At 39.7% G+C, this 13,484-nt stretch overlaps 1 protein-coding gene across 14 annotated transcripts in view; it reads left to right on the forward strand.

The window, feature by feature from the left end:
• Window positions 1–13,484, forward strand: part of tns1b (tensin 1b) — a 220,959-nt gene that overhangs the window by 165,871 nt on the left and 41,604 nt on the right. For 10 of the 14 annotated variants that reach the window (XM_083922289.1, XM_083922299.1, XM_083922301.1 and 7 more), the window contains 4 exons: window positions 525–600; window positions 4,655–4,784; window positions 4,997–5,061; window positions 5,934–6,057. In XM_083922289.1, coding sequence (XP_083778415.1) covers window positions 525–600; window positions 4,655–4,784; window positions 4,997–5,061; window positions 5,934–6,057 — 395 coding nt within the window. Of the gene's footprint in view, window positions 1–524; window positions 601–4,654; window positions 4,785–4,996; window positions 5,063–5,933; window positions 6,058–13,484 lie in introns of all 14 variants that reach the window. The other 4 variants (XM_083922296.1, XM_083922293.1, XM_083922298.1 and 1 more) reach the window with 1 other exon arrangement.

Below are 13,484 nucleotides of genomic sequence, written 5' to 3' on the forward strand. Positions count from 1 at the left end.
TCCCCCTTATTTTAACTGTGGAGCTGTTATGAAGTGATGTTACTTATGTAAACAGTAAAGCCCGCTGGTGTGGAACTACGTCCATTCTTACGATAGAGACAATACTATAAACACATTTATAGCATAAACCATAACTAAGTGTCACACAATCACTGCACATAAACTTCCAGACTGTCAACCGCTTAAAGCTCCAAACTACATTCCTGCCCACTTTCTCTCACATGCTCTCTATTAGCACTCTCCACCCTTTGATCCTACTCTCCCAGTTAGACAATCATGTAGACACTAATGCCCAAAATAATCCCAGAGCTGCACCGCCGTTACGCCACTTATGGCTGCTGTTGACGCCAATAAGGGATTGTTCGTAGAAAATGTAGATCATGTGGGCATGGTTATACCCAGACAAGTAATATCATAAAGAAAACTGATGCAGTGGATATTATTGTGTGTACTGGATCCTATTTACAGCAGTAAGGAAGAAGGGAGGCTTGTTTTCTAACATGTGGCTTTTTTTTATTTTGCAGTAATGTTCAGGGTGACAGCCAAACCAGCATCTGTATCACCATCGAACCTGGTCTTCTTCTGAAAGGGGACATCCTGGTAAGAATGAGGGGAATGTTATTGTGAGAGTGTCTTTAGCTGTTTGGACCACGTTTCATCAGGAAAACAAGAAAGAAAGAGAAATAAGTGATGATTATTGTAGAATGCCAGTGAGTACAGCTGCAGACATGTACAGAGGATGCACAGGTTTTTATTGTATCTTAGTACTGAGTTAGTTTTTCCAATCTGACGTACGGTGTTTATATTGAATGCATGTGCTGCAGCAGTTTTTAGTGTCCATTCATAGCAGAAGTAGGGCCATAAAAACGTGAGGGAAGACAGTTGGACTGGGTCCTATACCTCACTTTATAGACCCTCATTAGCACATAATGTGTTTGCTGGAAACTATGACGTCAAAATGGCAACGCACTTCACTGTACTTCCTTTCCAACAGCGTCTGGGAGTCATAGGGTACTATTTTATCATTACGTAATCATTTAAAAAAAGGTTGAGTGTCAGATGGATATTTCAAGATATTTCTGAGAGATATTTTTTTACATTTAAGGGGTTGTGATTCCTATGTGCCGACATCAGCCATGACCAGAGACATCCCATTTTCATGAACACAATATCTCAGGAGCTCCTTGAGGGAATTCCTGAAAATTTGGCACAAATATCCACTTGAACTTAAGCGTGAGGATTCAAATTTGGTTGTTACGGTCAAAGGTCACTGTAACCTCACATTATACATATTTGGCTATAACTCCAGAATTCCTACAGTAATTATGACAACATGTCACACAAATTTCTACCAGGATATAATGATGAAGTTTCTGTCCATTATTGGACGCCATAACTCAGGAACAGAAGGAGAGACATTTGGTCAGATACTGAATTGGTGACACTAATCTTGAGACTGTGCTGACTGTATAGATCTGAAGATGTATCCACGTTTCATCAAAAATACAGTTAATATCTCTTTATTAAATTCCTTCAAAGTCTTCACTAAATATATTATGTGAGTCTGGACAGTTTGGATGTAAACTGACACTTTAGGAGGCATACACAACGCAGTAATTCTAGTTATAAAACCATTCTCGTTCCATTTGCACTTCTTAACTGGAAAACAGAGATCCTCAATAAAGTAGCACCTGTGGTGTAGTTTGCATTTACTTGAAGCAGAAGAACTGCACACATCAGCAAAGTTTCTGCTTCTGCTGTCATTCTGGCCATAATGTTATCCAGGAGATGTCCTCAGGGCTCATAATTTCAGCATGAAGAATTTCAAAGGAGCACTTACTTTATGCTCAAGGCCGTCCCGTGTTACCCCCACAAAGCTGAGCTCATGCCTCATCCTTTATTTAAGACGGACTAATGGATTCTTTTGAATGTATCATCGAACCGAGCCGTAGCTGCAGATGCTCGTTATTATTCAGATAACACAGGGAATGTGAGCTGTCGCCTTATGGCCAAATGGGAGAGACATTAGTCAGCATGGAGTGTGCTCCTGCATTTAAAAGTGCATTGGTGTGTGTCTGTGGAAATTAGTTGTGGATAATATGACTGCCAAAAAATGACTAATTACTGAATGGTTTGATTAAAAAAAGATAATGACAGAGGGAAATCTTTTTAAACATGACTCAAAACTCTTCAGGTTTTGGCTGTTTTCTCTTCTCAATGCTTGTGTTAGTCATTTAAATTCCAAGTTCAGTTTTTAAGTTAACAAAAAGTTAACAGTTAGAAATTCAAAGGAATAACTCAACATTTAGGAAAATTAGCTTATTAATTCTTGCAGACGGTTCAATGAGAAGATCAATTCCACCCTCATGTCTGTAAAGATATCTCTGTTTATCAACACTGGAAACATGGCAAGCCTGCCTCTGACCAAAAACGGTTTACCAGCACCTCTAAAGCTCTCTAATTAACACATTATACCACGTTTGTTTAATCCGTACAACAAAGTAAATGTAAAAATAACAAGTTTAATTTAACAAGAGGTTATATGCTGGCCTTTGTCTTGGCTGGGATATGACACATTCAGTTATTGAGCTTCAGAGGTACTGAAGAAGTGCAGAATCAGCAGGACGAGGGCTTCATTCATCCAAGAAGAACATTTGGAGCTCCAAAGAAATCAGTAATCAAAGAATGCTCAAATGCTACAGCGCTGACATTAAGCCTGTACTATTCTACGGATCAGAGACGTGGAGGATAACCAAGACCACGATGATGAAAGTCCAAACATTCATCAACAGCTGCCTGAGGCATATTTTGAGCATCCACTGGCCAGATACCATCAGTGGCAATGATCTCTGGCAGAGAAAGGGGCCAACAACCTGTGGAAGAGGAGATCAAGAGGAGAAGATGGGGATGGATCGGCCACACACTCTGGAAAACCAATGCCAGCATCACGAGACATGCCCTAAGATAGAACCTCAGAGAAACAAGAAAGAGAGACCGGCCCAAGACCAAATGGCGAAGGCAGACAACAAGCAGAGGGGGCTGACATGGAAACAGCTGGAAAGGAAAGCCCAGGACAGAATACTCTGACGAACCATGGTTCACGGCCTATGCTCTATGGAGCAATAGGCACAGTAAGAGGTACGGATGGGTGGAATTTTTTCTACCTTTGGACAGAGCCATGCTAGCTGTTTGTGTCTTTGTGGTAAACTAATGCTGGGTTTTCACAGGCAGGCTTTTTTCAACTGCACCTCCAGTATATTGGTGACCTGAAGCAGATTCACAGTTGAATTGTATCACCACAACATGGGGCAAACAGTGTACACCTTCTTCTATCAGCATACTGTGGACTTTGGTGCTGTTGATCAGTTCCCCAGGAGTACCACCTACCTTCTGCCAAGCTAGCTGTCTTTTATTAACATCCCTGCAGTCGTCCATTTTAACACTTTTTCTTGCAATTTGCAGTTAGCAAAGCTGCCTGTGAAAACTAAGATAACAATCTTTAGGGTGTAGCTTCATATTTACCATACAGACACGTCAGTGGTATCAAATCTTCTCAGCGAACTCTTGGAAAGAAAGCAAAATATTCCGTTTCCCAAAATGTCTAACTATTGCTTTAACATTACAGATTATCTATTGCCGGATGGGTGGACATGGCTTTTGTTAGCTTTAAGCCTATGTGTGAAAACAAAAATGTGTTAAGCCTCAAAAGGCAGCATGTAAGCTGTAAATGACATGTAAATGTAGTCAGACTTGTCTCAGGAGCATTCTGTTCGTCATGAAACAGACCCCTCAGTGGGAGGTTTGCCATATCCCCAGAAAGCTGCACTAAGCCGAAGGATATTCTGCTTTGCCTTCCTCTTTTCCTCAATCCTTTATATGCTTGTGTGGATTTGGGAACCTTATATGTTTTGGTCATATTTGACCCCACAAGTAGAAAAATAGGTTGGTGGAAAGCAAGTCTGCCCCAACTCCCTCAAAACCATATTTCAATTTAGCTTTAAGCGGCGGCTGTTTTCACAATCCTTTTTGTATTCCGGTAAATTCTATGTGATTATGTCAGGGTATTTTTTCTTTACAGCCACGTTTTTTTGTGAGCTGCCGGTTGTTTGGGTTGAGGGATATTCCTCCAGTACCTGTAACTGTGAGGTCCTTGTAAAAACCTAACAGGTCCAGGAAACAGCAGGGGGGAGAGAGAAGATTTTCCTGTGTGTGGTTTTAGTGTTGCTCTTAAAGCCATTTGTGTCGCAGTTTGGACATAATTCTTGGGGAGAGGCCATACATTACGAGGGATATATATATTTATATAAAAAAGTAAAATGCTTTCTGTAGCTAACAAGCATCGAATCAACCTGGCATGTCTCTGGCTCGTATTTTACAAAGTTCTTTTCATATAATGGTCAGCTCAGGGATTCAGCTCATAGAAGGGATTTGATTATGCAGTTGTTGTTTTTTTGCTAAAATTCTTTTTTTTCCCTTTCTTTATCGGAGTCGACACATTGTATAAATAAGCCACATCCTGAAATGGTTATTTATTTAATAAACCTACTCCATCCAGCCCTATTAAACTGGTCTGTTGAGTTGTGTTGGCTCTGCTTGATGCAGTGCTGCTCCTACAGTGTTGTTTGAAATTCCTCTGATGATTTTCACCCTCCAGCTCAAGTGCTACCACAAGCGCTTCCGGAGCCCGTGCAGAGATGTGATCTTCCGGGTGCAGTTTCACACCTGCGCCGTGCACGACCTGGGGATTGTGTTTGGGAAAGACGAGCTTGATGAGACATTCAAAGGTAAGACATTATGGATAAATTCCTCATAATGTTTGCAATAACATATGAACCTTTTGCAATATAACCCTATTGTAAATACTGTATTCAATGGATAGATTGTTAATCTGTTTTCTTCTATCTCTTTGAGGCTGTAATGATTAATGATGTATGACTAATAATTTCATTGTTTTGCTGTAAACCAAAAAGAGTTCCTTCTTATCTCCTGTGTGCAGATGACAGGTTTCCAGAATATGGAAAAGTGGAGTTCATTTTCTCCTTTGGACCAGAGAAGATACATGGTAAGAATCAGCGTGTTTTATTTGAATAAAGGGGCATTTTCCACACATTGTACTTCATCTTCATAGTTACTTTTAGGGTCTCAAAGCTACTTGGTTAGGTTTAGAAAAAAATTATGGTTTGGGTTAAAATAAGTAAGTTAGTTACATAATTTTAGTTACGTACCCAACCTAAGTGTGTTATGTACGTGATGTTGACTGTGTGTGTGTGTGTGGATGAATGGTATTTGGCTTCCCTCTGTGGCCTTTCATCTGCACACACTGTCCACATTGCCATGACAGAGATGGTTTAAAATAAGCTAAGTATCTCTTTAGGTGCATTACATACACAAATCAATGTTTATGTTAAACATAAATTTATGGTTTCACATGGGACACACACATATAGAAACGTTTTGTAATATGTCAAAGACAAAGGTAACAGACAAAATAGGTTTCCCGCAAAATGTACTTGAGGATGCAGTTTTGTTGTATGGGAACTTAATTTTCAGCAAACAGGACTATCGAGATGTAGACAGGACATGTGGGGAGATGACATGCAACAAAAGATTTCTGGATTTGAACTATGGACGTTTCAGTTTTTTCACATCTTAGCCAGGAGGTCGGCTTGATGCCCTGCACCTTTGTATTTCCACTTTTCTTTAGTTGTGAAAGTATATTGTTTATTCAGTGAACAAAAAACTCAAAGCTGTGACTCAAATCCGTTATAAATCCCATAAAGGGAACAAAACAGAAATGAAAATAATGATATCACTGTAAGTTAAGCTCATGATAATTGAAGAAAAGCATCAGACTCTTCTGAATGCCGTCTTTTTTTTCTCTCCCATGTGATTTAAAGACATTCACATGTTCTGCTCTGTCTCTTTGTACTGCGGGTCAAGGTGTGGATCAACTGGAAAACGGGCCGAGTGTCTCGGTTGACTACAACACACAAGATCCTCTGATCCGCTGGGACTCCTATGAAAACTTCAATCAGAATTGTGAGGACACCACAGACGGTAAGTACAGCTGGAATATAAATTGTGTTTTAAATGAAACTCTAAAGATTCTGTCCTGCATCCTTCACTGGGCGAAGCTTGGTACGCACACTGCCGGACACCAGTCCAAACTTGAAAAACTTGTAAACACTAAGAGCAGTGTTAGATGTTATATCTTTGGGATTGTTCTTTCTCTTGAGATTTATGAAGGAGATGGACTAGGTGGGGATTTTTTCCTCTGGTTGCACACAGTACAAAATAAATACATGTATAGTGTCTGTATGGCAATGTTCTCATATGAACAACTGGACCATGTCCAACAAATCAGGTGTAGTCATTGTCTGAAGTTTCCCTTTCACATGTGTGGCAGACAACAGGAGACTTTCCGTGTCAGATGCATTCTCACTTACTGTACGTTGGGTTTAGGCGAGGGTTTGTGTTTGATAGAGCGTGCAGGAGGCTGGACATTATGCAGATTACACAGCAGTCGCAAAGTACCTTGAATTTGATAGTCATTAAACGTTTATACTTCCACATTACCATCCATCCATCTTCAACCGTTTGTCCCTAACGGGGTCGTGGGGGGCTGGAGCCCATCCCAGCTGACATCAGGCGTGAGGAGGGGTCCACCCTGGACAGGACGCCAGTCTATCACAGGGCACAGACAAACAGAGACAGACAACCATTCACACCCATATTCACATATTACATTTCAAAAAAATGCTCGCCTTTTTTTCTTGTGTTATAGATAGTATAGTTTTCACTGAGTTGCTGACTGGAATATGTTAAGTATACTATACCAAAGTGTTTAAATTTCTTTTTAGTTTCTTTTTAGTTGATTGTGAGCCAAATATGTTACAGCCAGAATATTCAGGCAGACCCTGGAACTTGGTTTCACTTGTCCTGGCATTTTTATTAATTAAAGATTCTTTTTTGGCAGTTTTCTAAGCCTCTATTATATAGGACAGACAGGAAATGGGGTTAGAGAGAGAGGGGGAGACATGCAGCAAAGGGCTGCAGGTCGGAGTCGAAGCCTCGTCTGCTGTCGCAAGGACCTTCAGTCTCTTTACATGGGGAGACTGCACTAACCGCTCTTCCACCAGCTGCCCTATTTATTATTATTTAAAGACAAACCAGCATGTTTCCTTCTCTAAAGTCTGCCTGTACGCTGCAGGAGTGCAGATAAAATTACTATTGTGAGCTTCTTTTTTTTTTTGCTAACTCCATCATACAACAAAAAAAAACACCAAACAAGAATTCTTCTTCTACACACTCCTGACATTATTATATTTTATTATAATATTTATTTTATTTATCTATTATTTTTACACATTTTGTTTTTCAGTTGAATTGACTGATCCTTTTTTTCTCAAGTTCATTAAATGCTTGATGTTTCTAAAGTCAATGAGAAATTGTGTTTAATAATCAGGATCTCAAATTTACATTTTTGCCATAATAGAGCAGCCCTACATCCTGGTGCAAATCACCCTTCTTCTTCACCATCAGATATTTGTTTTCTTGTGGTCTCGTGGGAATCACATCTATTACACAAAGGAGGCAGGACTAACTCTCTCTTGGGTGCTGTAAAGTTAACAAGGTGTTAACGTTTACTGCTGTGGCCCTTATGGCCACTTTAGGCTTATATGCAACTCTTTCTCCACAACTTGTATTGCTAACTTATTTTAAGTACGTCAATTATCATAATCATGTCAATGCATGTGCCCCATTACCACTGGGTTACTCAAACAGTTTGGTTCATTTTGAGCAAACACACCTCCAAGTGAATGTCCAATAGCAGGCTGCATAAGCTGTCTGCATAAGTCGTCTATATCAGGGAGTGGATTGTGTCTTGAAGTGTATTTTTAGTGACATACAGTACTCCTCATGAACTCCCTGCTGAAAGGTCACTTTATGTTATGTAAACTACATGTGACTGGAAATGATGGTTGAGAGGAAGCAGACACACACACACACACACACACACACACACACACACACACACACACACACACACACACACACCCACACACACACACACACATACACACACACACACACACACACACACACACACACACACACACACACACACACACACATATAAATGTCATGTTACCAAGCTGACCTCTTTAACAATGCTTCTTTTGTTTTGCTGTGTGACCCAGAGGAAAGGTTCCGCCTGCGTCCTAAGGGAGTTTAAAGACTTTCACATTATCATCTCGTTAACACTCCCATATGTCAGGTTCAAACTGAAGTCATGTTTAAGTTCAAACCAGTGCTGGGAAGTTTCCAGAGACAAGACACAGGGTAGCTGTTAAGTCTACAGGTTTAAATGCTCAGCTAAGAGTGTTGAGGGTGTGAGACAGGGGATGTTCAGGGGGAGAAATCAGGTCAGCAGTAGATGCCACATAGAATTGGTGCACATCATCTGAAAGCTGTAACCTGAAGATAAATCTGAGTTTCAGCACTGTGTGTTAAGGTTCTCCAGTCATCAATCATAAATAAAAAAATATTTAATTAAATAAATAAATCTAGTAGTGTGTATAAGGCCTTAGTACATTAAGATTTAAATACATGAAGGCCATTCTCATGCTCTCTATTGTCTCATAAGTTGCTGAAGATATTTTTGAGTTGATACCATTTTTTACACATATTTGCTGCACAATATAACCATTTTTACCACATTGTTCAGCGATTAAATGGTGAGCACTATTGTGTAAACTGCTCAGAAACCCTCTTATTGGTTATTGTCAATATACGTAGGAAAGCTTTGATTACCCTAGGTCCCTAACTGTAAAGTTTCAGGAGGCTGTGCTCTCACTACAATGAAATGGTTACTATGGAGACAAACATCATCACTCATAAACACACTTGGGCTTATTGAATCTACAAGAGTCTCAGCTTTCCCCAAAACAGTCAGGGATTATTATAAAGTGTGCGTGTCTGTAAAGGGGAGACTTGAGGGTACCCATAAAAACAATTTTCATTTAGATTCCTTGAGGTCAGAGGTCAAGGGACCCTTTGGAAAATGGCCATCTCAGTTTTTCCCTTGCTAGAGTTTAGCCTTACTGTGGGACCTTATTTAGCCCTCACCCTAGGTCTCCAAAGCGGAGTCTGTTAAAGCCTCCGGAAGACAAAAAGTCGGCAGGGCCTGCTGGTGGGCCGGTGTAAGTCAAGGGATTAATGCATCACAAAGTCCATAAATCAACTCAAAAAAACATCATGAGGTTTTCATGCTGTCCTAGATGTAAATAGTAAATCAGTTTTGAAATGGAGGCGAGGCATTGGTATCATTGAATTCATTTGTGGTGGAATTATAACCACAGAAAAGCCAAAGGGCCTGTGGGACTTGAGCGCAGTGCGAGACATTCCTGGGTTGAGCCACAGGCATGGACAGGGCCTTCTTGTTGAGGGAGTGGTGGTCACTCTTTGTCCAAAGTGCTGCTTTCTCTGCCACCCAAAAAAGGAAGCAATGCTACGCCCTGAGCGATAGCAGCGAGTCTGATGTCTGGATGGTCAATCATTGCAAAGAAAATTTCTTATGTTTGTGCCAGATAAAAAGCAGATATTTATTGTCTAATGTTGTATTTAAAGTTTAACATCCATCTATCATATCTGTAAAGTTTTAGCATTGCTTTTGCAGTCTAAATTAAGAATTTCAATCTGTTATTTCCATGGTCTAGAAAAGTCCAATCAATGTTAGTGAAAATATCCCCATATAATCAAAAAACATTCCTCTGTCTGCTCTCAGTGTCATCTAGAACATCTTTCACAATGTATTGTCTATGGAGCAGCTCCACACTTTGGCTGTTTTCCAATGTGAAGGAAGAACGCTCAACGGCCGTCTTTTTAAGGACGCCATGTCATAGAACGTCGCCAAGCACTGTTCCAATGTTGAGAACGTGCCCTTTTCACGTCCTTTGTTTTGGAGAATTCTGAGAATTTTCAAGGATGCACGGATGGATCCTCATCTGGCTTAAATACCCACAATCCTCTGCGGTCACACGCAGCATGGGGTACTTTAAAATAGCGGAAGGGAAACAATACACATTTTTAAATATAAGTGAAGTTATTTTAAATACTATTGCTTTTTGTACATTTTATAAATTCATCGTGAAAATGCAAAAAAAACGCCGTATAACAAACAAATTACCCTATTTATGTTTGTGTTTACTCTTTTTTAGGGTCAGACCAGCAAACGGAAGTGGAGCCCTTCCAAACTAACGCGCTCACAAACGTTAGGCAGCATTCTAGACTCATCTCTATAGAACGCAACTCGCAAGGAAGTGTTCTTGCAAGACTGCAGCCTCCACTTTGGAATACAGTCTTTATACTTGGTGACATTAACTTGGTTTTAGTTCATGTTTACTAATAATTTTGGACTGTCTTAGATCATAGGAATAAAATGTGTGAATTTTGAAAAAATATAGTTCTTGTCCAGCAGCTGCAAATGATAATTTTGCAACAATTGTAAAGGGTGCTGCAATTTAGAGCATTTCTAGTAGAGTGAAAGTGACCATTATCTCCAAGTTAAAGGACAATCACAGAATGACACAGACTTTTTGAACAGGGATGCTTGCTAGATATTTGGTGTCCTTGATTCCCCCCCGAATGTTTTTATTGGTCTCCCAGATAGCCAAAGGTCAGAGGTTACTTGGCTACCTTCTATCACCGCCCATAAAGTGTCTCGGCGGCAGCTTGAAATAGGCCTTGCTAAAATAGAATAGGTGAAAGTTTGCTCTCATTCTGTTTCAGTGTGTGTTTGTGTGTGTGTGTGTGTGTGTGTGTGTGTGTGTGTGTGTGTGTGTGTGTGTGTGTGTGTGTGCGTGTGTGTGTGTGTGTGTGTGTGTGTGTGTGTGTGTGTGTGTGTGTGTGTGTGTCTAGCCAGGTCCAAGCTGCCTGCCTCATCTTGACTTCTGTCATATGATTGTGAAACTGCTGTCAAGCTCAATCGGCCTTTGACGGCATCACACACATATACATAGACACACATAAACACAAATATAGCTTTAGAGATGAGCAGAAATACATAATAAACATAAGTGAGTGAACATACGCAAACACACAATCACAAGTTCTTATTTAGTTGCTTGAGAGCTCTGGGTTTTCCATGAGCATCAAACTAGGCGTGATTCAGCAAGATTGATACACTCTGCATTTTAAATGGACTTAGCTGGTGAATAGCATTTAAAGAGACAGTTGAGAATGTTTCACTGCCTCAGAAACAAGAGAGAATGGGTTTCCAGGAAACTGGAGTGTTCCCACTGTCATTTGGCTTCACACTTGTTAATGCTCAAAAGGCACTTAGTGGCTTTTACAGGCGAGAGGGTGTATATCTTCACAAGTATTGTTGTTGTCTGGTTTGCAGTTTGTCAGGGTTGCAGTTGCCTTTCTGAAGAAAGCTACTTCCAACAAATGTTTTTCCTCTTTGCTTATCAAGGCATTGCATAAAGCTTAAAATTATAGGGTCGATGTTTTGTTGAGATCAACATTGGGTAAGTGCAGTCTGTGTGGTTGCTGGTCTCCAAAGATTGATGTTGACCTTCATTTTGTTTATTCCGCTAAGAAAGCCCCAGTTGCGGGGGTTGAGTTTCAGCACAGGGATTTTTGTCGTGCCTGCACCTTGCATGAACACAAAAAAAATATCCAAAACATCACACTTACACAACTGAAGTCACCACAACTTTTACACACAATTGTAGAAAGGGTACATATCTCATGAGAAACAAACAAAGCACTTGGTACTTGCTGCTGCTTGGTGGGTAAGACCTCAGCATTTTTTCTGTTCTAATAGAATTGAAATCCCTAATCTAGAGCCTTCTGCAACAGTGTCTTGAGTCCATGGGTCCGTCTAAGGCTGCAGTCTACCTGAAAATAGCACAAAGTAACAAAAACACAAGGGGCTGGTTTGTTTGGTTGTTTCAGGTGCCTGTAGGAAGATGAAATATGATCCAAGATGTCCTGTTTGCGTAATATAGTCAAGGGTTTATAGAGCGGGATTTCCCTTTTCTATCACTCCAGCTATACAAAAGAAAACCAACCATTTTCATCATGATTAATGAACAAACTCATCTGTAAAAACTTTCAGAATATAGATAGGAATGAAACTGAAGAGTGCGTTGTAAGTAAGTGCTACTGAACTTGAGATTTCTGAAAATCTCATTTTGAGAAAAACGATTTTAAAGATACAAATTGTATAATTAATTCAAAACATTTTGCAGGACACTACAGGCGAATGGGGTAAAAATCTGTTTTTACACTAGAAGTTTTCTGAAATATTATGTTTAAATATGAAAAAAGAGGCATTATTTAATACTTACTTTTGGTGAATTTTGGAGAAAGTTACATACACAAATAGGCAAAGTGTAAGTGTAACCAGTCTGAAAGAAGACATAGGCCAAATAGCCCAACAGTTCAAAATTGACCAGTGAATGAAAAATAATGTTTTTGCCTTTGGTGTCTCCCCTTAAAGGTGCCTCAGATGCAAAAATACCTCAAAATAGACTCAGAGACTTAGACTTAGACTTCTCTTTATTGGTCCCTTTGGGATGACCCATGCAAGGAAATTGGATTTCCAGCAGCTTACAGAACACGTGTGGAAAAATAAGGAGGTATAAAAAAAATACAGTATAAGTTAAACAATAAACCCTTAGCTGAATAAATATAGAAAGTATAACAAAAAATAGTGTGCAATAGACTTAGTTAAATATAGAAGGTAAACAATAGACAGTAAACAAACTCTTAGCTAAATATATATAGAGTAGAGATAAGAATACAAATAATACAAATAAAAAGGAAATTAAATCATTGCACTTGGCCACCACTCCTCCCCTTCTGTCCTCTTTACCCTAAATAGTCCAGAATACTAAGAAAAACAATTGTGTGATTAAAAGGTAAACAATAGATTTACTTACAAAGTAATATACCAGGAGTGTGGAGTTTTTATTGGACAGCACAGTGCTTTAGAACACTTTTCGCATCTATTTCATGAGACAGGTGTCTGAGAGGGACGAGTAGGTCTTGTATTTTGTTCTTTTGCTGTGCCACTGCAGTGCTGTCAGTGAATTAGGAGGTGTGTGTGTGTGTGTGTGTGTGTGTGTGTGTGTGTGTGTGTGTGTGTCTTAGTATTATTGTCACACTAGAAGCCTATCTGAAGATTTCTATACACATAGACTTCATACATACTGTAGATTCATGGTAAACAAACGTAGCTAGAGCATGGGGTTAGTTCAGGTACAGTACTGAAGGTGCTTTAGCTGATTGGCATCAGCAGCTTCATACATGCCTCACAACCACCAGCTTATTTATCAGCTCCGTGGCTAGCAGCTGACTAACATCCAATCATATTCGAGCAGGTGAGAGGTTAGAAGATCAGATTAAACAGCATACCATTTGCTATAAGTGACATATTTTTTGACATATGTGTCTCTTACTGAACTAGAGAGGAA

The sequence above is a fragment of the Echiichthys vipera genome (genome assembly GCF_963691815.1).
Source record: "Echiichthys vipera genome assembly, chromosome: 10".
NCBI lineage: Eukaryota > Metazoa > Chordata > Actinopteri > Perciformes > Trachinidae > Echiichthys > Echiichthys vipera.